We start from the raw sequence: 27,158 nt of genomic DNA, 5'->3' as shown, positions 1-27,158 counted from the left end.
AAAAAAAAAAAAAAAAAAAAAAAGAACGGAAGAGACCTTCCAACAGAGCAATGGTAGGGTGATTGTGTATAAAGTAAAAAAAACTCAAGAGGTAAAATCAAAAGAACTTGATGACGACTTGGATATGGAAACGGAAGACAGCATGGAGTCCTTTAAGCCAGGTCAAAAGGCCCCTCCAGGAAAAGTAAGGGTCCATCAGGATGAGGCAAAATGCACCTACCTTAGCAGTGCTATTGATATTATCCGGGTCTCCCTCCTCACACTCCACCAGTGTCACATGGGTGAGGTTCTCCACTGGATTCGTAAGCGTCAGGAGCACCTGGCTCTCCTGGGGAACACGAAAAGCCTCTCTTAGACATGTTCTACTACTGCCACCTAGGGCCACTTTCTTAGTTGCTATACCAAGCATTTCACAAAATTGTCACCTTCCCCGCAATCCCCCATTATTTCTGAGTAGTTAACACCTACCTACACCTCTACATCACTGGGTCCTCCAAGTGCTCACTGATTCCTATTCTATTATTTATATGTCAGGCTATGTATGCTCTGGAGTTGCTATCACATGAGGAAATAGGACAGATCCCACAGAAAGGGCCAGTTACTAGATCCAGAAAATCTGGGGACTATACATTATCTAAGCAATAAAAGTTTGTAACTCTTGTTCCACCCAGCCCTCCACTTAGGGACTGAAAAAGAAGTCCTCACAAATATGAAAGCCACAGGGTAAGCAGACGTAGAAAAAATCATTCATCAAGACTTAAAAGATTTTTATGATTTCTTGAACCATAATTTGCCCTTATTTGGTACTTTGTTGAGATTAGCAAAATCTTTTAAATGAACATGGACTACATAAACATCTTCATAAGCAGCATGGAAGGAAAGAACTAAAGGGGCTGCTGCAGAATATTCTACAACTCATGGTGGGGGGCAGGAGGAGGGGGCATAGATAAGGACCTCAAAGAAGAGAAAGGCCATGGTAAAGAAATCCAGTTGATTCTTGATTATCTGATACACTCACAGGCATGAGATGGTGGAATCACGTGGCTAAAGATGCTTGTGGGGTAAAACATCTTCTTTCTTTCCCCACCCATGATTCCATCTTTGTATAATGTACACGCTACTCCTAAATGTATGCCAAAGATGCTGTTGTCAAGAATCCCTGCTTAAAGAAATTAAAAATCGCAATTCCTTTATGATTCCTTTCTTTTCTATCCCTTACTCTTGAATCTCGCACAGCCACCCACAGACATACATGCACACATCTCTGACCAATCCTATGTCTCCCTGTTAACAAGCAAAGTACTAACCTTCATGTAGCGAAGGTTGGGAATTGACATGATTCTCACTTCTGGAATATAATTGCTATGCATGAATAAAAAAATACATTAATGTTCACTGAAGTCTCTTAAAATTATTGTTACTTTTTTTTTAAGTGAGTACAGCAAAGATTTCTTTGATTAGAACATGGCACAGAAATAGAATTTTGAAGAATCATATGATATCATCATAATTAGAACTTAAGAAATGAAACCAACTGCTAAGGAGTTCTTTCTTAAATCTTAAGCACATTTCTAGTTTAGGGCCCATATATCTGTGTGTATCATGGTAGACATCTTCCTTATACGTTTGCTAGACATATTTTTTGAGATTTTATTAATTCATTTCTGTAAATCTAAAAGGCAACTGGTTATGGGACCCAAGACTGACTTAGTAACACCATCCAGGGGTGTAAAAACACCACCACATTACTTACCAAATACTTTTACAAAGCACTATGCATGCCAGGCAATGTTTTAAACACTTAAAAAAATTAACTTACATAATCTTCACTGTAACTGCATGACACAAGTATTATCATCATCATCCCCATTACGGAGATGAAGAAACTAGGCTTGGGAGAAGTAACTTACTGGTGAGTGGCCAGGATTCAAACTCAGACAGTGTAGCTCCAGGGTCCTTGCCCTTAACTACCGTATGTTTTGTTGCCTTTTTTTTTTTTTAACGTAAATGTTTATTTTTCAGAGAGTGTGTGTGTGAGCAGGGGTGGGGCAGACACAGAGGAAGACAGAGGATCTAAAGCAGGCTCTGTGATGACAGCAGAGAACCCAACATGGGGCTTGAACTCATGAACCATGAGATCATGACATGAGCCAAAGTTGAATGCTTAACTGACTGAGCCACCCAGGTACCCCTTTGCTGCCTCTTTAAGTAAGAAAATAGAATATTAGACTCACATGTGCTTAGTCTGAACTCAAAACTGCCCAGAGTCAAATCCCAGCTCGGTGTTTATACACCTATTCTCAATGTTTTTGACTGCTGAGACGACTTATGTAGAAGTGCTGCATAACAGTCTATACCCTGAGTGTACCTCAATTTAATCAACTAGTTTTTAATGGTTAATTGGCTTGACACAGAAAGCGTTTCTAGCTTTTTGTCATTAAAACGTTATAATACACATCCTTACATATGCATCTTTAGATATTGGTGCTTTTGCTTCAAAGAATAGATTCCTGAGACAGTACTCCTGGGTTTAGTCTATGTAATTTTGTCTGGATATTCCAGACCACTCTCCAAAAAGACTCCATAAAGCAATCTACAAGCCTACCAACAGTGTATGCAAATACGTTTCCCCACATTCTCATGAGCACTAAATGATCTTTATTAAACTTCTCCTAACAAGTCTCAGTATCTTTCCATGTATTCAATAACCATTTGAAATTCCTCTTCTATAAGCTGCCAGTTCAAATCCTTTGTCCTACTCCCATTTTTACCTTTCCAATTTGTGGGAATTCTGTCTTCCAGGGACATCAAATTTTTATCTATCATGGAATACCGAATACTCTTTCCTACTCTACTGTCTGTCCCAGGACTTTGTTGTCTTTTTTTTTTTTTTTTTTTGCTAAGAGCAAAGCTGTCTATTTTCTTTAGTGGTTTCTGGGTTTCCTGCCTTACTTAGGAAGGGCTCTCTTGCTCTAAAATCAAGACAATTATTTTCCTAATTTCTCAAACTACTTTTCTTGTTTGAAAGGTGATTTTCGTACATAAAATTCCCTTCTCTTGACAAATCCCAGTGAATTAACACTAATAATCACTTTTATCCCACTCAAAGACTGTTATCAGAACATAATTAAGATGAACAATGAAAGGGATACTCTTCGATTTGCCATACTTTATTATTTTTTACTTTGATATTTTGGATCAATACCAAAACTAGGCACTTTGTAATTTGTAATGAGTGACCAGTGACTCTCTGTCCAATAACAAACAAAACAATCTCTGCCCCAGACCACCCTGTCCCTGTGTCCCTAGTACAAACACCCTTGATTCTAGGTCTATAATTTGTATTTAACTTCATGATACGTAGTTCAAAATCTAAACAGAAGAAATAGCAAAACTGTTCTGATGTCATTTTCTTCTTGTAAGCCCAGAGTAAATACATTTCATATTGAAAAAAGCCAAAAAACGGTAACTAAAAACACCAATCCCAAAATACTCACACAGCAACCAGCTGGATTTTGAATTTGATAGATGTTGGATTAAATTCTGGCTTGCTCAAATTATGTTCACATTTCTAAAAAGAAAAAATTCTAATACGTATCAGAGGAAAACAAGAACACCCATGCTGGATCCACAGAGCTGCTAAATTCAGAAGGACAGCATTTACTCAAGGTTTGTCGTTTCATTCTGCTCTAAGACCACATATACTTTGAAACAGTGTGTATGCTACTGATTACCACAAGTTACAAAAGATGATGTTTTGGACTTGTGGATATAAGCAACCACACTATCAAATACTATCCTACCTTTGTGGGGCCTAACAACTGCTGAAATAATAACACATACTGGGTACATACTATGTGTGTTGAGCAATGTGCTCCTTAGTTTAAGTGGATTTAAACATCACATCCACTTTATGAGGAAAGTTACGTACCATAACTATTATTGTCCCCATTTTACAGGTGATGACAATGGGGCATGGGAAGGATGAGTAATCTGTACTACTTCACGGATCCAATAAGAACTGAAGCTGGGATTTAAATCCACATAGTGTGTTTCCAGATTCCATGCTTTAAAATACAGTAACAATTATTTACTTACTTTCTTGAATGGGTACTACATACGTCTGGTTAAAAAAATTTCTTAATAGTACAAAAAAGTACAGCATAAAGGTACCCATCACTTGTCCCCTTGTCCCGCTCCCCAGAGCCCAACCAGTTTCTCGTGTTTTTTTCACAAATAGCCTATGCACGTACAAGTATACACAGACATCATCTTTTTTGCAGTAACACAAAAGGGAGCACTTTATATACTCCTCCGCCCTTTGTCTTCACTTCCTGTCTTGGTATTCCATGTCCGCACACAGAGGTACCTCTGTATCCTACTGTCATCATTTCTATGCCCAAATTGACGGATATCTAGGATGTTTCCACGACTTTGCTACTATAAATAATGCAGCAATGAGGATTCTTGTACAATCATTTCCCACGCGTTATGTTTTGCTAACCTGGTAACTATCAAATGGTGTCTCACTGTAGTTTTAACAGACACTTTCTGGATTACTGTAGGAATATTTTTCATGTTTACCGGCTACTGGGATTTCCTCTGCCATGACTTGCATGTTACTATTTACTGGGTATTTTTATCCCGTTGTTACCTTTTCCTTACTAATTTGCTAAAGTTCTTCATGTATTCTGGACACTAATCCTTTATTATTTTTTTAAATGTTTATTTATTGGAGCGCCTGGGTGGCTCAGTCAGTTGAGTATCCAACTCTTGGTTTCAGCTCAGGTCATGATCTCACAGTCTGTGGGTTCAAGCCCCACACTGGGCTCTGCACTGGCAACGCGGAGCCTGCTTGGGATTTTATCTCTCTTTCCCCTCTCTCTCTGCCCCTCCCGCACTCTCTTTAAATAAATAAAGAAATAAACTTAAAAGTTTTTTTTTAATGTTTATTTTGAGAGAAGAGAGAAAGAGTACAAGTGGGGGGAGGGGAAGAGAGCATCCCAAGCAGGCTCTGTACTGCCAGCAGGAAGCCTGACATGATGCTTGATCCCATGAACTGTGAGATCACGAACTGAGCCAAAATCAAGAGTCAGATGCTGAACCGAATGAGCCACCCAGGCGCTCCCCCCTTTCTTTTCTTTTGGTAGACAGTCTGTATCAAGTAGAGAAAGTTCACTATTCCTGTTTTCGAGAGTTTTTCTTCTTTTTATCATGAATGGGTGTTTGATTTTGTCAAATGCCTTTTCTGCATCTACCGATATGATCATGTGATTTTTTTTAAGTCTGCTGATGTGACGGATTTCACTGATTTTTAAATGTTGAACCAGCCCTGCATCCCAAGAATATATCCCACTTGGTTATGGTGTATAATTCTTTTAATACTTTTTTGGATTTGATTTGCTAATATTCTGTTGAAGATTTTTGCACATATGTTCATGAGACACTGATCTGTACTTTTCTTGTAATGTCTGCCTGGTTAGTATTAGGGTAATACTGGCCTCATAGAATGAATTAGGATGTATTCCCTTTGCTTCTACCTTCTAAAAAGCCATTATAAGAATTGGTATAATTGGGGCGCCTGGGTGGCTCAGTCGGTTAAACATCTGACTTTGGCTCAAGTCATGATCCCATAGCTTGTGAGTTCAAGTCTCAAATCCAGCTCTGTGCTGACAACTCAGAGCTTGGAGCCTGCTTCAGATTCTGTCTCCCTCTTTCCGCTCATACTCTGTCTCTCTCTCCTTCAAAAATAAACAAACATTAAAAAAAAAAAAGAATTAGTGTAACTAAATATGTGGTAGAATTCACCAGTAAACACGTGTGAGCCTAGGACTTTCTGTTTTGAAGGTTATTAGTGATTCAATTTATTATTTAATAGACATAAGCCTATTCAGATCACACATTTCTTCTTTTATCAGATTTGTGGGCACAGAGTTCATAGTATTTATTATCCTTCTGATTTTCATGGATCTCTAGTGATGTCCCCTTTTTCATTTGACTAGTAATTCGTGCCCTTTCTCTTTTTTCCCTACTTAGCCTGGAGAGAGGCTTATCAATTTTATTGGTCTTTTCAAAGAATCAACTTTTGGTTTTGTTGATATTCTCTACTGATTTCCTATTTTCAATTTCATTGACTTCTGCTTGAATTCTTATTATTTCTTTTCTTCTGCTTACTGTGGATTTAATTTGCTCTTCTTTTTCCAGTTTCCCAAGGTGAAAACTTAGATGACTAATTTTAGATCTCTCCTCTTTTTCTAATCTATGAATGTAATACTATAAATTTCTCTCTAAGCATGGCTTTCACAGCATCACACAAATTTTTCTTTTAAAAACATTTTTTTTAATGTTTATTTATTTTTGAGAAGAGAGAGACAGAGCATGAGCAGGGAAGGAGAGAGAAAGAGGGAGACACAGAATCTGAAACAGGATCCAGGCTCTGAGCTGTCAGCACAGAGCCCGATGTGAGGCTCGAACTCACGGACCGTGAGATCACGACCTGAGCCGAAGTTGGATGCTTCACCGACTGAGCCACCCAGGCGCCCCAGCATGACACAAATTTTGATAAGTAGTTTTCATTTTTATTTAGCTTAAAGTATTTTTAAATTTCTCTTGAGGCTTCTTCTTTGACACATGCTATTTAGAATAGAAATGTGTTGTTTAATCTCCATGTATTTGCTAACTTTCTAGTTTTCTGTTACTTCCTAGTTTAATCCCACGGTGGCCTGAGAGTAGACATTGTATGATTTCTATTCTTTCAAATCCATTATGATGAGCTTTTTGTTTTGTTTTGTTCTTTTTCTGGCCTAAAATGTAGACTGCCTTGGTGAATGTTCCAGATGAGTTTGCGAACAATGTATATTCTGCTGTTGCTAGGTGAAGCAGTCTCCAAATGTCAATTTTATCCAGTGATGGATGACGTTGTTGAGTTCAGCTATGTCCTTACTAATTTTCTGCCTGCTGCATCTGTCCGTTTCTGAGAAAGGGGTGATGAAATGTCAACTATGAGGGTGGATTCACCTATTTCTTCCTGCAGCTCTATCAGGTTTTGCCTCACATAGTTTGACACTAGTGTTAGGCATATACATGTTAAGAATTGTTATGTCTTCCTGGAAAATTAGCCCCTTTATCATTATGTGATGCCCTTCTTTATCCCTGTTAACTTTCTTTACTTTGAAATCTGCTCTGTCTGAAACTAAGATAGCTACACTTGCTTTCTTGATTAGAAAGATTAGTGTTAGCATGTTTATCTGTCTACATCTATTTACTTTTAATCAATACATGTCTTTATACTTAAAATGGGCTTTTCCTTCCTTATTTTTTAAAATTTGTTGAGTACAGTTGACATACAATGCTACATTAATTTCAAGTGTACAACGTAGTGACTCAACATCCCTTTAAGCTATGCTGTGCTCACCATAAGCGTAGCCACTGTCTGTCACCATCCAGCACTACTACAACATCATTGACTATATTCCTTATGCTGTGCCTTTTATTCCAGTGACTTATTCATTCCACAATTAGAAGCCAGTATCTTTTCCTTTTTTTTTTTTTATGTTTTAAATGTTATTTATTTTTTGAAAGAGAGAGAGAGAGAGAGCACGAGCAGGGGAGGAGCAGAGAGAGAGGGAGACAAAGGATCTGAAGCAGGCTCTGCGCTGAGACCAGAGAGCCTGATGTGGGGCTCGAACTCACAAACTGATAGATCATGACCTGAGCCGAGGTTGGACACAACCAGCTGAGCCACCCAGGCACCCCTTTCCTTCTTTTTTGAAGAGCTCTTTCATTATAGAAATATTCTTATATATGCAAAATACAAATTAGTAGTAGAAATTCCTAGTACATGTCACACAGCTTCAACAAATTAGCAACCTGTTAGCAACAATGACCAATCTGGTTTCATCTATACTCTTACCCATTCACCATGCCTGATTGTTTTGAAACAAGTATCAGACATCATGTCATTTCATCCATAAATGTTTTGGTATGTATCTCTGAAAGATATTTTTAAAAATAACAATACTATTTTTATCCGTTAAAAACATGGCAAGTTCTTTCGATAGCATCAAAAATCCAGCTAGTGTTTAAATCTCCCCAAAGATTTCATAAATGTTTCTTCCTTTCCTCCCCGCTCCCTGGCCCCTTTCTTATGTTTTGTTTGAATTGGGATTTAAATGAAGTCTACATACTATGTTTGGTAGATCTCTTCTAGAGCTGTATTGTTAACAGTAGCCACTGGTCACAAGTGGTCATTTGAAAGATTTAGCACCTCAGCCACATTTCAGGTGCTAAATAGCAACATGCGACTAGTGGCTACCATGTTGGACTGTGCAAATACAGAACATTTCCATCATCAGAAGAAGTTCTGCTGAATAGCACTGATCTAAAAGGTTTCTTTCCCCTTTTTTTTTTTTGTTTTCTTTTATAATTTATTTATTGAAAAAATTCAGTTGTTTGTGTTATAAATTCCTAGAGGCTCGATTTTGCTGTTGTCTTTCCTTTCTTGCTTTCTTTTAAATTATTATTACTCCTTTTCGTTTCCTCTTTATTAGCCTAAAAGTTACATATTCTTTCATGATTTTCTTAGGGATTAGTGCTATGAACTTATTAACCTGTAGGTACCTCAGTTTCCACATCTATAAAACAGGGGTAACAATAGTACCCATATCTCATAGTTGTAAGGATTTTTATCTTGAAGGCGTTTAAAATGATGCCTAGACACCTAGTACATTCTCTGTAAGCATTCTTTATATTTACTACGTCCCCCAAAGTTTCGATGTTAGTCAGATCCCAATGTTTAATTTATTTTTGCTTTTCTCTTATACAAATGGCAACTCTACAAAATGGAATAATTACCCGACAGCGCAGGGACCGCTTGATCAGAAGATGTTTGTGACGAGGATAGAGCTGTGAGGCACAGACTGGCTGGAAGTCAGGCTGCAAGAGGCGCTGCTGAAGGGTGGTCACTAGTATGAAAGGCAGGAACCAGGCTTAGTTTGTAATGACTTGCTCAAAATCAGGCTTATATGAAATTATCACATGAAACAACACTTCCCTTGTGAATAGTTCTTCAAAAAGCTACTATATTGAAATTTGACATTTTAAAGTTCCTCAGGGGTGCCTAGGTGACTCAGTCAATTAAGCATCAAACTTCAGCTCAAGTCACGGTCTCACAGTTTGTGAGTTCGAGCCCCCCCGTCGGACTCTGTTGACAGCTCGGAGCTTGGCTTTGGATTCTGTGTCTCCTTCTCTCTCTAACCTTTCCCCACTCACACTCTGTCTCTCTCTCAAAAAAAAATTTTTTTTAAAGTTCTTCAAATGATTGTATCCATCTCACTTGCTACTTGATTTATTTTACTACTAACAGCTATGGCATTAAAAATCTCAAAACCCAGGGGTGCCTGGGTGGCTCAGTTGGTCAAGTGTCCGACTTTGGCTCAGGTCATGGTCTCACAATTCATGGGTTCAAGCCCTGTGTCAGGCTCTGTCCTGACACCCTGGAGCCTAGAGCCTGCTTTGGATTCTGTGTCTCCCTCTCTCTCTACCCCTCCCTGGCTCATACTCTGTCTCTATCTCAAAAATAAATACCCATTTAAAAAAAAACAAACTCAAAATCCAGGGCATTTAGTAACCAAAGCAGATTAGATGTGAAATAGAAACAAAGTAGAATAATGTAAAATATTACCTTCTGTTAAATTGACTGGCCTTGTATAGTAATCTTCAGGTAGAGGTTCTACTTCGTCCACGGCCTGAGCTGGCTCAATCTTTATCTCTTTTTGGTCCTCTCCTTCTTTAAGGCTAAAAGATAAAAAGCACTAATTTCTCAAAGGTCCACCTGATTATATTCAAAGTCTATGATAGCAATAACTGAAGCATTCTTCTATTGTAGGACATTCTTTCTCTGCTCAGGTCTTTTCTAAGCATGAGACTCATCTTCCCCAGTAGGCACTGTTTTACGTCACATTCCTTCAATATTCATTTTGATACCTGCTTTTCTCCTCCAAGCCATTTAATGTCCAAACTTACGACAGTCCGGCAAGAGTACTGATGGTTGCACCAGCTCGTGGTCGCTGAAGCCTCGTTCCAAGACCATATTTGTCCTAAAGAGAGTTCAGAAATCCCGATTACAAATCCCGTATTTATACATCCTATTTACCAAAAGAAAGATTTTGGGGTGGGACAGCATGAGAAGCTCAGGGAAATAAGCAAAAAAAAAAAAACAAAAACAAAACAAAAAAAAAACCAAAAAGCTAATTTAAAGTTCCTTTTAAAGAAATTTGTAGCCCCACATCATTTTATTCTTAAAAGAATAATAAAAGCATCACACATGGAGACTGAAACTATATTAGTACAGCAAAATTGAACTAAATGTGATTTTTATTTTATTTTTTACTATTAATCTAAAAGTATCTAAGCAATGGCTCTATGGCTTAGACCAGAACTATGTGGAGTGTCTAAGCTACATGATGAATGTCTTCATGGAACACCAGTGATCACCTGCTAACTTCTTCAGGGTTAGCAAGAATCATAAAAGAGAACTTACCACTACATGAATAGTGTGTTGCTGTAGGCCCCCAAATAGCAGCAGGTTGCAACAGAGACAAAAAAATGCAGCATAAGATAGAAGCAAACTCATACAGCAGGCAGGTTATAAGGGAAGCTGGAAGAATAATGCCTTTAATTCAAATTCCTCTCCTAAACATAGTAGTGCGTATGCTGATTATAGCACTGAACTATTCCGTAAGTTTTATTTAGCCTTCATTAAAGTCTCTGGCAAATGTAGATGCCTTGCATGTCTTAATGTTTTATTAAATACTAAGTTTTTTTTTTATAGAACGCTTCACAAATTTGCATTTATCCTTGTGCAGGGGCCGTGCTAACCTTCTCTGTCGTTCCAATTTTAGTATATGTGCTGCCAAAGCGAGCACAAAACTAAAGGTTTTTATATGGACCTCACCAACCCTTAGAGTTTCAGTGATTTAAACTAATTGTCATACAGAAGCAGGATGGTAAGTTACATTTCCTCAACTGTCAAACTACCCTACAGGATTTTTGTGAGAATTAAATAAAATGGGAAAAGCACTTAGCACGGTGCCTGAGACATCACTGTCCTTCAATAAATGTTATGTATTCAATGTCAACCTGCTGGGCCCCCAGCAAGCATGGAGAAAAGAAATTGTTCTGTGACAGCAAATGAAACTTGGGGGACAATAACAAAAGCGCCAAATCCTAACCTTTTGCGTCTGGATTGGTAGTACAAATAGTCGACAGTGACTTCCATAAATAATTCCTAACAATTACACGTACATATGTTACTATTTATTTAACCACCCAAATGCATTGCGTAAAAGTCAGTGTTCTTCACACTGGAGAAACATAGGAAGGTGCCAGAAATAATCATGAGAGCTGGAAAACCATTACTACAGGAGGTCAAAGGTGGGCTACTGGGTAACGTGAATAAAATCTACCACTTGCCCACCTTCTTCTGACTTTCTGTTTAAGAGTTCTGTGATGCCTACAAAATTAAACATGAGCTGTGGGGAATAATCAGGAGAGGGAGGACAGTGATGCAAAAAGGAACACAAATGTCCTTAAAACTGAAAGAACTCAAATAGAACTCGTGATATGGCAAAAGCGTTAACTGCTAGACTTAGACACTAGGATTCTCTGCTACCCATCATTCAGGAATCTAAGGACAGTGGCCAATTTCCGAAAGGGTCACTGTTCTCATGCCACACAGGCCTCGATCAATGAAATGCACACTCCTTTTTTGGACCAAGTCCTCACCGAAAAAGCCAAAGGCATATAGTTTCTACGCCGTGCTAGTTTCTTGCGATCTCGTTCAACCTTCTCTTTCTGAGCAAGCTGCTGGTAATACTCAATCAGTTTGTTCATCTGTAAGAAATCAAAGACGCAGTATTTGTTGCATAAAAAGCTAACAGGAAATATGCAAAATTAATCAACACCACTGACTGGACACATAACAAATGAAGGAGACAAATTACTACAGTAGTCAAGTTTGCCCTTCAAAGAGAATTTCTCTTTATCACATTTCTCTCAATTATTTGCAGAATTAAAATGGAAACTGTGGCAACAGGAAGAAACGGGCAATGAAAAGGCTTGGAAATTTCAAGCCCTCTTTTTATTATTCTTTTACTTCTTTACTTGTTTCCCCTCACAATTGCTCCCATTTTCTCCGCATGGCCACAGGACATCTAAGACTGTGACAGCTTGTACTGTCTTCACCACTCATACCTTTTCATTTTTAAAACATATTTTAATCCTAAGAGCAATATATGTTGTGAAAAGTTCAAACAATATTTAACATAAAGAATAAAAACTGATACTTCTCTTTTCTCTTGTGCCCAAGTCCACCCTTCCCCTCACCAGAGGCATCCACAATTATCAGCTTAGATAGCATTCTTACACACAGACATGGGTATGATAATATTACAATCTGCCTACATTAAAACAAAAACCCCATGTATACATACGTAGCTTTCATAGGTCTGAAAACACTTTTCATATAGGAGAAATAAATTATAACTTTTTATTTGACTAGAAGTATTAGGAACCTTTCATCCAGTCAACAGATCTCATTGTTTTCAAGGCTGCATCTTATTGTGTAACACAGATATCTGTTAAGGTATTTAAGCACTTCCTATGATGCGACTTTAATGGCTTCCTGATATTCACTTTCAGTTCAGCAGCAATTACTTCTTAGAAGCACTAACGTGATCTTGTCAGCACTTAGTTTAAAAACAGTTCAAAGCTTCTCAATCTCCCTGACTTGGTCCAAGTGGTCCCACACGGTCCAACCCCACATTCTTCTGTCCATTTGTCTGATACTGTGCTGTGCTCTGGTCACACTCCCCTTCTTGTCTACAACTTGTTTTGCTTCTTCCACTTATAAGCTCTCTGTATGTGCTGTTTCTCTGCCTTGAATTCTTTCCCTTCTGTGCCTGTTTGTCCTCAGAGCTCAGCACAGTCCTCAGACATGGACTCAACTAGCTGAAATCTCCCTAATAAAGGTTCACAAGGGGCCCAGGTGGCTCAGTCAGTTGAGCATCTGACTCTTGGTTTCAGCTCAGGTCATGATCCCAGGGTCGTGGGATCAAGCCCTGCATCAGGCTCTGCACTAAGCATGGAGCCTGTTTTAGATTCTCTCTCTCTCTTTCCCTCTGCCCCTGTCCCCCGCTCTCTAAGACAAATAAAGATGAAAACAATTTCTTTAAATGTTCACATGGCACAATTTCTTTCTCCTTCACATCACATATCACCCTTTCTCCTTTATCTGGGGATAATTTGATCAAGTTTTATTTCCCCATTGGACTTCAGCTCTATAAAGAAAGGGACCATGTATCCCTACTGTTCAGCATGGCCCCTGGGACATAAGTGCTCAATAAATGTCTGGTCAATGAATATACATATCTTTGTGCATAAATGCAAGTATTTCCGTAGGTCACAGTTCATATAGATGCTGTTGAAAGCTCAAGAAATCTGTACTAATTTACACTAACAATAGGGTATGTGAAAGGTCCAATTCCTCACACTCTCATCCATGGTATTTCTAACTTTTGCTGATATCACAGGTGAGTGATTAGAAGTCACTGCTTAATGTACAGCCTGACCGTAAGTCCTTCATTTCACTACCACGTCATCTTCTTTCTCATGTTTGAGTTTCTGCGGCAACGAATCAGCTCGGGTACCTCCCAAACAGATCAATTCACTTTAAACTGTTAAAGAATGCTCGAGTCGTGCTTCTATCAGCAACCACTGCTTCGTCCAAGGGCATCTTATATGTGTGGTGTTTCTAGGAGTTCAGACATCTATATGTCCATGGTATTTCCAAGAGCATTTGAGAACAAACAGAACCTTAACGTAGTTGGCGGATACATGACAAACAGAAACAAACGCATACTATGTCCTTATTCTGATTCACAACCTGGCCACAGAACTAAAGCTACAGCTAGGTTTTTCTATGAACTTAAGTCAGACTGGAAAACACAGCCATTGTGACTTAATGTCTTATGAGAGCACTTTCTATATGTAACAGATACCAAAAAACACATCACAGATTTCTAAGCATATGCCATATCCATAGTCCGTAACATGGAAGATCTTCAGCTTTCCCTCCATCTTTTTAGCTCATCCTCTCTCTGATGACACTTCACTCACCCGTTGCGTGTGAGGATTTTCGGGTTCCTGCCAACCACCACTAGCTGCAAGACAAAGGAACGTTAAGCATATTTTCATAATTTAATATTTACATTTTCATAAAAACCAGATCATCTGCAGGCCAAATAATGCAACTTAAACACATAAAATCACAGAATTTCTAACAGTCCTATAAATTATATAAACCAAGACACTCAGAACAAAATTTTCACTAAAAATAATGATGGTGATAAAGATAACCGCTCCCACCACAACTAACACATGCATAGTTTCTGTGCCAGGTATTTGAAATGTATTACATACCCTTTTATACTCATAATAACCCTCTGAGATGGGCATTCTTATTATCAGTCTCATTTTACCAATGAGGAAACTGAGGCTCAAAGTCACATAGATAGTAAGTGGTGAAGCTAGGATTCAAACTCAAGTAGTCTGATTCTTAAGACCCTGCTCTTACCTGTAATGCTGTGCAATTTGTATGTTCTATGACCTTGATTTAGAGAAGAATTTCTTTCATAAGAAATATACCGCACAAATCATAATGGAAAAGATTATTCCAGAAAGTTAAAAGTAAAACCATAATGAATATAGCTGACCCCTGAACAACATGGGTTTGAACTGCATGGGTCTACTTATAAGTGGATTTTTTTCAATAAGTACAATACAGTAATGTAAATGTATTTTTTTCTCTAGCTTATTTTATTATAAGAATATATATGTATACAATACATATAACATGCAAAATATGTGTTAATCAACTATTTATGTTATCAGTAAGACTTCCAGTCAACAGTAAGCTATTAGTAGTTGTTTTGCTGGAGTCAAAAGTTATAGCAGATTTTCGACTGCATGGTGGGGGGCGGGGGGGGGGGGGCGGTCAACATCTCTAACCTCTGCACTGTTCAAGAGTCAACTGTGACTGTGTATCTCAATAAAGCTAACCAAAAAAAGCTGAAAAGCAAACCATAATGAGATACCACTTTATAACCATCAGTTTGGAAAAATCTGGAAGAAGTCCAACAATACTAGACCTGCCAACAATCTGGAGCAATGGGTAGTCTACCCTTGTTACTGGTGGGACCAAAGTTGGGAAGCCATTTTGGAGCGCTAAAGATATACACAACTTAAGCAATTTTACTTTCAGTTATGTAGAGAAAACTTTATTCTTGTGACTCAGGAAATATGTACAAGAATGTTTCTAACAGTACTGTTGTCCAAATCCAAAAAATGAAAACAGCCTAAGTGTCCATCAGAAGAGACTGAGTGGGTAAACTGTGGTAAGTCATGCATAAATCAACTACATACCACGAACATAATGCTGACAGAGAAAAGTTGTAGCAGAATGCATGCAGTGTTTTTCCATTTGTTTCCAATTGAAAAGCATTTGGCAGTGGCTACATACATATATGGAGAAGTATAAAGACAGGCATGGGCACTGATAAACTCTAAATTCAGGACTGGGATGATTGTTTCTCTTTAGGAGGCAGAGGAAGGGGGATGCGGTATGGAAAGGCCTACACAAGGGCTTAAACTGTTTTGGTTCTGTTTAATTTCTGCAGCTGGAAGATAAATACAGGAATGTGTATTATTTGTATAACTAAAAATAACCTTTCTCCAAAACAAAAAGGACACTTGTTGAAGGTGACACCATACCTTCTTGCAAGAAACTGCAACAATTAACATCCTTTAGTACAATATTTGTATTTTAAAGGCTGCCTTACTTGAGACAAACATGAAAAACAATTATGTGAAAGCAATGTTTTAGTTGTAATATTTTGAAAACTCTGGATGTTTTTACCTAATTGCTTCCTTAGAACTGGTAATTTATTCTGAAGAGCAATTTGGGAAACATAACAATCTCATTTCTCTGCACTTTACAGACACAATGGCTTACTTACAAATAAACAAATAGTTCTAAAGTGGTTTCAGAGCTTCTCACACGCCAATGACATCATGAAAGAAAAAATTGTCTGTACTCTTTAAGAGCTCCTAGTATTCAATTATCATTGTCAAGATACCCTAGAGAAGATAGATTTCTGAAGTAAACACAGGTTTTGAGTTCTGAAATATAAATTTTCCAACCCTAATGGCTCATAATCTAAAAAGCATAAAACATCCTCTACAGAGTAACACTGAGAAATCTATTTGGACTTCTGGGCGTTGTTTCTATAATTTGATAACAAGACACAAAATACAAATGTAGAAAAATACACTTCAACTCACTGGGGCAAATGTACTATGCCACTGTGGGTTGTTTTTCATAATTAACTTAAATTTGTAAGCAAATTCAAACAACTTACTTGCCACACTGACATTAAAACACACACAAACCAGGGGCACCTAGGTGGCTCAGTTGGTTAATAAGCATCTGACTTCGGCTCAGGTCATGATCTCATGGTTCGTGAGATCAAGCCCCACATTGGGCTCTGTGCTGACAGTGCAGAACCTGCTTGGGATTGATTCTCTCTCTGTCTCTCTCTCTGCCCCTCCCAGACTCATACTCTTTCTCTCTCAAAATAAATAAATGAACTTAAAAAAAATAAAAAAAATAAAAAAACCCACGCAAATATTTACTAATGATCTAAAAAGATGCTATAGGAAGGATCTTTCTAACACATATCACATTTCAGGAAATATCTATCCACCAATGAACATTCTTAAGGAACTAAAGATACACTTGTTAACTTTTGCTTTTGAGGAGTATTTTATCAACCTCATGTACAAAGTCAGAAAACAACCAAGAGCTCAAGCATTCTAAACGAAAAGAGCAAACACCACAGAATCAAATCTTAAATTTTTAAGAACAGAGTTGAATCTAAAGAAACTTCATCCATATTTACTTCTAAAGTGTGTGAAAATCTGTTAAGTTTTTAGTGCCCAGGTGCCTCAGTCGGTTAAGCATCCAACTCTTGACTCTGGCTCAGGTCCCACGATCTCACAGTCGTGAGACAAAGCCCTGCTTAGAGCCTGCTTAAGATTCTCTCTCCTTCACCCTCTGTGCCCCACTTCCCCCCCACACGCACACACACGTGCTCTCTCACACACAAAAAGTTTTTAAAGCCCATCTTCACTTTTGTTATGTCAACTGACATAATGAGTTTGTTATGGGCTTCCTCATAGACTAGTAAGCTGAAATTTTAATGAAAATCCCCAAATACAAATTTTTAACAAGTCTAAATCAAGTTTCAGAATTGAAATTTCATGCAATTTCAGAAATAAGACAATGAGGAGTTAGCAATACTACTGTTTTTATAAAAACTAAATAGCAACTCAAGATTTTGAACTGACTGTACACAGTTTCTACTTTCTGGTGTTAACCATGGAGTAGATGAAATGTAAAAATAAAGGAAGTTTCCTTTACTGAAGATAAGTGCAATCTCTGCTCTGAAATACTCAAATGATGGAGAGGTAATTAGGGCCTTAGGTCTTTAGGTCCAAACCAACACAGTTTTTCTGTTTCACTGACAAACATTTTACATATGCACATTTGAGGATGTGTTTGAATGCTCCGGGATATTTGGATATGGAATTGGTGGGGAGAAGAATAAAAGCAATTTAATTTTAATAAATGGTGAAGGTGGAGCCCCTGGGTGGCTCAGTCAGTTAAGTGTCTGACTTTGGCTCAGGTCATGATCTCATGGTTTGTGGGTTCCAGCCCTGAGTCAGGCTCTGTGTTGACAGCTCAGAGCCTGGAGCCTGCTTCAGATTCTGTGCCTCCCTCTCTCTCTGCCCCTTCCTCTTCTCCATTCACACTCAGTCCCTCTCTCTCAAAGATAAACAAACATTAACAAAAAATCTTTAAGTTAAAATAAATGGTGAAGGAGATTTAAGAATACACTATCATGATGAGCACTGAATAATATATAGAAATGTTGAATCACTGTATTATATACCTGAAACTAATGTAATACTGTATGTTAACTGTACTGGAGTTAAATAAATAAATAAAATGCCATTTATTTTGTTAAAATAAAAATAAATATAAATAGAGGTGCCTGGCTGGCTCAGTTGGAGGAACATGTGACTCTTTATCTCGGGGTTGTGAGTTCAAGCCTCATGTTGGGTATACATTTTTTTAATAAAAATACATTTTAAATAAATACATTTTTTTAATAAAAATAAAAAGAAATAAATTTAATAAATGTTATCAAACTGCTCTCCAAGGCAGTAGTACATGAAATGACTATTCTCCCATATTCTTGCCAACCCTTGATATTAACAGATTTAAAAAGTTTGTCAAATCAATGAAGTTTTCATTTGCATTTCCCTGATTACTGGTAAAGTTAAACATACCTTTGTGCATATTTATTGACTTAAAAAATTTACCTCACCAAGTTGCGTGTGAAAACAAAAACCCAATCACCTGAACAACGAAAACTAAATGAAAAATTCAGACATTCAAAACAAAGTCTTTGTTCCCAGGAAACTCCTAATAGTGTTAAAAACACCTGAAAAACTCACATATACAGAATATTAATAGTACAAGGCATTTCATGATATTCAAAGAAAGAGTAGAAATAAAAAGAAAGGCCTAAAATATTTCAAGGGTAAGGAAACACGAGGGATGGGACTTGTGAAAATAGAGAATCATTTTAACCCTACTGTGGGTCCTTCCATGCACACACTTTGGTTATTCATCATTTTTATTTCCACTCCTGAGAGCTGCTATTCTTATCCTTAGCCCAATGTTTCTTTGGGGTCTCTTCCTTGATTTACAAGGGTTCTTTATTTTTATTTATTTACCTTTAGTCTGTTATATATGATCCAAATATTTTTCTTAGTCTTGTTACTTTTATCTTTTAGATCTGTTCATGATGTCTTTCATCATCAGGAGTGTTTCTTTTTTATGAAGAGCATTAATATTTTGATTCTAAGAAAGTGTCAGATTTATCCATACTGTTTTACTAACTCTAAGAAAACTAAATAGTTTACCCAGTTTTAGATGAAACATCGTAGCCCACAAATGTGAGAATTTGGGAACATGAAAGATTTAGCTCGGAATTTAGCTCCTACCTTCCACAGGTAACAGAAATAATAATCTGTGGGCGATCACAGCACTGCCAATCTCACAAAATCTCATGCTGAAGTCCACCTGACTCACCCACAGATTTGTCTGCCATGCCCACATCTCTAGATGTCCAGCGACAAAATCCACAGGCCAGGTAATAGGCTTTCTTCATGGTGGTCTTGGCTGGGTCATCTGGAAGCTGTGTGGAGATGCTCGTTGCCCGAGTGGAGAGAGTGTGCATACAGCCGGGACAGTCAAAGCAGTTGGCACACCTATAACACAACAAACACAACTGTCCATTCATTTGACAAATATTTATCAAGCACCTGCCATGTGCCACACATTGTTCTAGGTGTTAGGAATTCAAGAGAGAACTATAAGGAAGGAGTGACCCTCAAACAGTAAGAAATAAAAAAAAGTATTAAAACCTTGTTTAAAAATTTTAAAAATAGGGGCACCTGGGTGGCTCAGTCGGATAAGGGTCCAACTTTAGCTCAGGTCATGATCTCGTGGTTCACGAGTTCGAACCCCACGTCAGGCTCTGTGCCGACAGCTCTGAGCCTGGAGCCTGCTTCAGATTCTGTGTCTCCCTCACTCTCTGCCCCTCCCCTGGCTCATGCTCTCTCTCTCTTTCTCATAAACAAATAAAAAACATTAAAAATTAAAAAAAAATTTAATATATTTTTATAATAATAATGTTCATTATTTTTTGTAAAAAATGCAATCAGCACCAAAGTCCCTGAAGAATTAGAGCCTAACCCAATCCTACTCCACAGAGGGAATCACTGTTAAAGAGTCTGGGGTTAACTGTTTCAGACTCTTTTTAGGCTTGTACAGATCACGAAGATTTCCGATGAAGACAAATGTCACAGCTCATGCCTTGAGAGAGGAAGAGCAGTTGCACAATGGAAACCTGGGAGGCAACAACACAATAAGCTGTGAAACTGGGTTTGGAAAATAACTGCTTGTGTGCTGTGCCAGAACCGACCCAGCAACCAAACAGTGCCATCAAACTGCAGTAGTTCAGAAGCAGTGCATTTTCAGGGCTTTCTGCTCTCTCCTTAGGCACTACTCTTCCTAGTGCTCAGCCAATGTTTCCCCTCCAGGGGCCCCTGGGCCTTGCTGCTTTTAATTTTCACCATCTGAGATTATTAAGATTTCACTTCCACTCCTGGACTTGTTCTGAAGCTCTGCTCCATAACTCTAATTATGCGGTATTTTGCCATGTGGATAACATCCTCATATAAGGATAATAATAGTACCTGCCCACTGTTTACTGCTCACTGATATTTTGAGGATTAAATAAAAATTAATGTGTGGACAGCATACAAAAAACAGTGTCTGGATCATCAGGAGCTATTTCTTGGGTTCAGGAAGGATAAGTAATAGCGGTTCGCATCCATGGAGGTATACATGCTAAGCTAAAAACCAAATGGCACCCAGTAGCAACAAACATACCTACTACCCAGATCTTGGTTTTTAATACCAGTTTTCTAATAAAAGGAACCAGGACTCTTTAGAGAAAGAGACTTTAAACTCTTTAGACTAATTAGAGAAATGGCTAATTCAGGACTGAGGCAGAGTCCTGGGATGAGCCTGGATTATCTTGCAATACCAGAAAGTCAGAAAATGCTCAAACAAATGAACAACCTCCCAAACTCCCCGCCCATGCAATGGTGGGGGTGGTAAAAGGGTTATAGGAGTCTACAGAAAGAGCTCCAATGGCCAAAGCTGGAGGGAGGGAGGGAGGGAGGGAGGGAGGGAAGGAGGGAGGGAGGGAGGGAAGGAAGGAAGGAAGGAAGGAAGGAGTATTGGATTATATCCTAAGGTATATGAAATCAATATTCATGCTTTAAGTAAATGATTAGATAAATAAATAGGGGAAGAGAGAAAAATCTTCCATGCAAAAGAATTCCAAATAATTGGTGTAGATAACCCTCACAGAGGGGAAGCATAACTCCCTACGATTTGAGTGTTGACTGTAATAGTGGCTTTTCTTCCAAAGAGTGCAGTATAAAAAAGGAGAAAAAGAGTAACTCTACATCAGAGAAACCTGAAAAATACTAGCTCAAGCCAGGTGATCAAGGTTAACATCAACAGTAATAAGTCCTATTGATGGTATGTGCCCCTGATGTGATGTAACAAAAGATGCACTTTACCTCTGTTGTCTTCCTCCCTAAAACACATTTCCCCCGCTGACGAGAAAAACATCAAATTCCGTTTGAAGCACATTCTCCAAAATATCTTACCTGTACTCCTCAAAACCTTTAAGGTCATCAAAACCAAGAAAAGTTTAAGAAAGTGTCACAGCAAGAGGAGCCTAAGGAGACATCACTATTAAATATAATGTGGGTATCCTAAATAGAATCCTGGAACATAAAAAGGAGATTAGGGAAAAACTGAGGCAACCTGAATAAAATATAGCATTTATTTAATAATAAAGTACCAATGCTGTTCATTAATTTGAAGGAAATATACCATACTAATGCAAGACGTTAACAATAGGGGAGTCTGTGTATGAAGTAATAGAATTCTCTGTACCATCTTCACAATACTTCTTAAGTCTAAAACTGTCCTAAAATAAAAAATTAATTTAAAAAATCAAAGGACATTTCATCTTTAGCAAAGGTGATGCTAAAAAATGAAAATCAGCTAGTTAAAAATGAGAGTTAATTCCATGTGTTTTATTCAAAAAATAGTTGAGGAAAACAGAAAAAAAATGGATCCCAGTCTTACCTATTCTTTTTTAGTTTGGCTTCAGCCGATGGCATATTTTCTAAGCAACTGGGACAATAATGGGAGTCCACCTAGAAAGAAACAAGAAATAAAAAATCAGAGAAAAAGGCACTCGGTCTAGCTTGTATATATGTCTATGCCAAATAGTGAATTCTAAAATATACTGCAGTGGCAAGTGAGAAACCACTGATCTGCCAAAGAATCTAGACTGTTTTCAGCTTAGGGTTTATTCTTCAACCAAGTTTTTTCTTATCCTCTGGATTTCCTAAAACCCTTCCATTTTTCCTTTCTGCTCTTTCCTGTTCCCTTTCATCAGGGTATCATGTATGAGATGTGTTAAAAGTTGTCTTTGTAAAAGAAGAACTCTATGATAATCTAAGGAACAGATTAATGAAATAAAATAACCCAATTTGTGAAGCTGTGATCAAATATCCTTCCATCCTGCTTAGCTTTAATGGACTGTAATAACTTGACCACACTTAAATTGTTAAGGAAGACTTAAAAGTTTTCTCCTTACTGAAGTATTACACATTTGCAGAAGTATAGATTAACATTTACAAAATCAGCTAGAGCCAACTATGGAAATATTTAAATGGCAAATTAAACTACTAAGCTAGCAAGATAGTCTTATTGTGTTTAACTCAAAAACACAGTAGAAAATTAAATTCATTGTATTTTTTAAGGTCTGAATAATTATTTTCTTTAATGTAGGTAGATCCTGTTTGACAATTCTAGTAACCCTAATCACCTTCAGATGTAAACACAGATTTATTTGAATATCAGCATGATGATAGAAATTGGCTTCTTCTTTCATCATCTGCTATACACAGGACTACCTTTGAAAAAATAAAGGTGCTGCTCAAATAATCTCCAGGAACATACAGTATTGCTAACTAATATTTACACGTATTCATCATAAAAGGCCAACTATAATTTGTTCCTTCCTGTGGCTCTTTTCAAATTATGCCCGTCCCTTCATATGCAGATCCAATCCCAGGTTCTCACCAAGAACTTTCTGGGTTCCTCCACCCCTCACTAGCCTCATCCTTCTCCAAACCCCAAACGCCCAGGTACACACCAGTCTGTCTGTAAAAGTTGTGGTCACAGACAGACTCTCTAACAGATCCTTAGAAATCATGGAGACTGATCTCTCTAATGACCACCAAATGAGACTCTAATCCAATAAATTCTGGAGGTGAAGCTGGAATAGGAAACATCTAAAAGACAAAGGACCCGCTAAAGAGATATACACAGATAAAATACTAACGGAGAAAGAAAATACATGGATTTTTCTCTCGTATTATTTAACTGCTTTCTCTGACAATTCTTAATACTATGAAAAATACACCCAACAAGATAATTATTATTAATAATAATGTGTAAAATGGCTTACAGTATAGGACACGTTTTCATATGCACTTTTAACAGTCCAGGGATCTTCAATGAAGTTCTCTGAATCGGGTTTCAAATCCTGATTTGAAAGGCTGCAGTTTCAAATCCTGATCCTCCCTGCCACCCCCAAATTTTTGGCTGTGTGATGTAGGGCAAACATCGTGCCTGTTGCTCTAACTACAAAATAGTTTTTTTAAAAAGGTATTCATTCTATTGGCCTTAGGTAGACCACAGCATACAGAAAGCACTGAATAAACAGTAACTGTTACCAGTAGCTTTTCCTTAACCAGAGCATGAATCACTCAACAGCAGGATTTCTGTCTTACTCGTCTTTTAATTTCCGAAGCTTACTAAACGAATAACAAGATGTGCCAAATGGTGCAGAAGTTTGGGAATTTTATTTGATAATTTAAAAAAATGGGGTAGGTCTTTTACGTTCTGAGCAATCCCACTTCCAACCCCACTTGCGCTTGCGAAGGCCAGCACCATTCCCTCTGGAGAAGCGCCATGAATAGAACCCTTTGAGCTTCTTACACGACAGACCTTATTCTAAGCGCTTTTCACTCAATTTGCCCCAACCCAACCTCTTCCTTGCTGCAGGCCTAGGCATGAGCCAGAACACAGCCCGGGCAGACAGAGGAAGGCCCAGTTTCTGGCCAAAGTAGGGGCAGAACTTCCAGGATGGGAGGAGCATGAATGAGAATGCCTGAGGGCTCCACCCGGTATCAATCAGGAAAGACTGTATCTTGCCCCTCAAGTAGCCTGAATAAGCACCTTTACACCTTCCTCCCCAACCCACCCAATTACCAACCCACTCCCAGGAGACGGCCAGGGTCCCCAAAGTCAAGTCTATCCAATCAAAGGGTGCTCTAGAACCAAAAGATCAGCTCAGCCCCACCCAAGGCCGCTCCTTCTTTCCAAATGACATATTATAAGCAAATTAAATTGCAAGCAAATTTGAGCGACAGAAGACACAGCCAATCACCAAGCTAGGAAATAACTACCCGCCAGTCGCGGTGACTAGGACGAACCCTTCTCCCCTCCCCCAACACACACACACACACACACACTTCATGGGACGACTGCGTTACCTCGTGAGACACACATTCCAGCGACCGCAGCTCGCTACAATAGCGGCAGAAATAAAGCTGCGAGAGCGGGGCCCGAACCTTCTTTTCTCCCTGGACTAGGTACAGAACCCGCTCCGATTGCAGCAGGGACGCCATCTTGGAGGGGGAGGAGCCAACGACGCTCTCGCCGCGTCACGTGACCCAAGAGCCTGCGTTTTCCACGCCGCTTTTCCTACGTCTTTCGTAGGAGACTGCGTAAGGTTTCCGATCTAGAGAGGGCCTGGCGCTCGGCGAAAGTTAAAGTGCGCGTGCGCAGCTGGGAATCCCCGTTTCTCCCCCAGCGTTTCAGTGGGCGTTTGCTGCCCGGACGGAAGTCTGACCTTTCGGTCATTAGGTAAGCAATCACAGGTCAAATCCACACTGGCCCGGTGCTCTCCTTTTCCTTGTTTCTCCAGAAGGAAAGGATGCTCTTTTGTTTAATTTACAACCGCCTCTCCTGCCCTCACTTTCCAGACTTACTTCCAGAAGGTAAATGGAAGATCTCAGGGACAGAGTGCCTTCGGAACCGGAAGGTTAAGAGTCACACCACACTTGCCACTGACCTGTAGGAAATCTTCATAGACATTATCTCGTTGGAAATTTCCTAGACTGTGAGCTCCTCCACACAGAAACCATTTCTCATTCATTTCCAGGTTTCGAATACTTAGAATTAGGACTAACTCTACATTGTGGGCGTTCTACAAGTATTACTAGTGAAGGAATTAAATCAATGAATGAACATTATTGCTAGGTGTTGGCTACATTTTTTTTCTAATACATAAACCAAGGCTTATTTTATGTAAAATGACCTATTTTATGTAAAATGTAGCAGAGACTGGAACCCAGGTTACCTGCCACCAGTTGCGTGCTTTTCTCGTTGCGCTGTTGTATTATTTGTCTGACATTAGAGTTGGTGATTGAGAAGAAATGGAACTGAATATTAATATTAGCTAACATCTATTGAACACTTATTGAGTACAAGACGCTATGAAAAGATTACGTACATTGTCTCGTTTAATTTTCCCCCAAATTCCAAAAGCCAGGTACCATCATTTGTATTGGGAATGATGGGAAACTGAGGCTCAGAAAATTGAAACCACTTGTCTAAGATTTCAAAAATAGCAGCGGAACTATGTTCTGTCTGACTCCAGAGCTTGCCTGCGTCACTCCTATGCATACTGCCTCCAGCATATTTTCTTTCTTTTTTTCCAGCTTTACTGATGTATAATTGACAATTTAAAATGGTATATAGTTAAGGTGTACACCTTGGTGATTTGATATACATTGTGAAATAATGAACTCAAACAATCTAACATATCCATCACCTCATATAATTACCATTTTCTTTCTTTTCTTTTTTTCTGATGAGAACACTTAAGATCGACCCTTTTGGCAAATTTCAAGGATATAATATACAGTATTAGCTATGGTCACATTGTTATACATTAGGTGTCCAGAAGTTAATTCGCCTTGCATAACTGCAACTTTGTACCCCTTGGCCAACATTTCTTCATTTCCCCCTTTCCCCAGCCATTGGCAACAACCATTCTCTCTGCTTCTATGAGTCTGACTTTGAGAATCCATACATAAGTGAGATCATGCAATATTTGTCTTCCTGGGTCTGGTTTATTTCACATAGCGTAATGTCCTCCAGGTTCATCTGTGTTGCTACAAATGGCAGGATACCTATATTTATATTATATTTATATTACAGTTATTATATTGTATTGTGCATATATTTATATATCACATTTTCTTTATTCATCTGTTGGCATTTATGTTGTTTCCATATCTTGGCTATTGTGAATAATGCTGAAATGATCATGGGAATGCAGCTATCTCTTTAAGATTCTGATTTCATTTCTTTTGACTATATGCCCGGAAGTGGGATTGCTGGATCATAAGATAGATCTATTGTTAATTTTTGAAGAACCTCCATACTGCTTTGCATAGTGGCTGTACCAGTTTACATTCCCACACAATGTATGACAGTTCTCTTTTCTGCACATCCTGACAACCCTGGTTATCTTGTATCTGATAACAGCCATTCTAACAAGTGTGAGGTGATATGTCATTGTGGTTTTGATTTGCATTTCTCTGATAATGAGTGATGTTTAGCACCTTTTCATATATCTGGTTGTCATTTGTATGTTTTCTAGATATATCTGACTTATCTATAGACACATAGACATGTCTATTCAGGTCCTTTGCAGATTTTTAAATTGGAGTATTTATTTATTTTGCTATGTAGTTTGCATATTAACCCCTTATCAACTATATGATTTGCAAGTATTTTCTTCCATTCTGTAGGTTGCCTTTTCATTCTGTTGATTGTTTCCTTTGCTATGTAGAAGGTTTTTAGTTTGATGGAATCCCTTTTGTCTATTTTTGCTCTTGTTGCCTGTGCTTTTGGGGTCATATCCAAGAAATCATTGTCCAGACCAATATCAAGAAGGTTTTCCCCTATGTTTACTTCCGATAGTTTTATGGCTTCAGGTTTTCTGTTTAGGTCTCCTATCTATTTTGAGTTGATTTTTTATATGATTTCATTCTTTTGCATGTGGATATCCAATTTTCCCAACACCATTTATTGTGTCCTTGGCACCCTCGTCAAAGATTGGTTAACTGTTGATGTGTGAATTCATTTTTGGGCTCTCTATTCTGTTCCATTGGTCTATATGTTTGTGTTTATGCCTGTTTTGATTACTGTAGCTTGTAACATATTTTAAATCAAGATC

General features: G+C 38.3%; 1 protein-coding gene and 1 non-coding gene across 2 annotated transcripts in view; both read right to left on the bottom strand.

Annotated features, from left to right (window-relative positions):
• DCTN4 (dynactin subunit 4) overlaps positions 1 to 25,069 on the bottom strand; it is a 32,291-nt gene extending 7,222 nt beyond the window's left edge. Inside the window, exons 1-11 of the mRNA XM_049647995.1 lie at positions 24,403 to 25,069; positions 21,920 to 21,990; positions 19,277 to 19,455; positions 14,176 to 14,219; positions 11,785 to 11,892; positions 10,024 to 10,097; positions 9,683 to 9,795; positions 8,854 to 8,963; positions 3,498 to 3,571; positions 1,308 to 1,362; positions 221 to 328 (exon numbers count right to left, since the gene is read on the bottom strand). Of these exons, the coding sequence (XP_049503952.1) occupies positions 221 to 328; positions 1,308 to 1,362; positions 3,498 to 3,571; positions 8,854 to 8,963; positions 9,683 to 9,795; positions 10,024 to 10,097; positions 11,785 to 11,892; positions 14,176 to 14,219; positions 19,277 to 19,455; positions 21,920 to 21,990; positions 24,403 to 24,537 (1,071 nt within the window). The 5' untranslated portion in view covers positions 24,538 to 25,069. The remainder of the gene's footprint in view (positions 1 to 220; positions 329 to 1,307; positions 1,363 to 3,497; positions 3,572 to 8,853; positions 8,964 to 9,682; positions 9,796 to 10,023; positions 10,098 to 11,784; positions 11,893 to 14,175; positions 14,220 to 19,276; positions 19,456 to 21,919; positions 21,991 to 24,402) is intronic.
• Positions 10,822 to 10,925, bottom strand: LOC125935849 (U6 spliceosomal RNA). The gene has a single exon (XR_007461833.1). It is a non-coding gene; the product is annotated as a U6 spliceosomal RNA (small nuclear RNA).
• Positions 25,070 to 27,158: the final 2,089 nt, after the last annotated feature.

This window comes from Panthera uncia (assembly GCF_023721935.1).
Source record: "Panthera uncia isolate 11264 chromosome A1 unlocalized genomic scaffold, Puncia_PCG_1.0 HiC_scaffold_17, whole genome shotgun sequence".
Taxonomy (NCBI): Eukaryota; Metazoa; Chordata; class Mammalia; order Carnivora; family Felidae; genus Panthera; species Panthera uncia.
The sequence above is the reverse complement of the archived record's forward strand: the minus strand, read 5'-3'. Positions and strand labels throughout refer to the sequence as shown.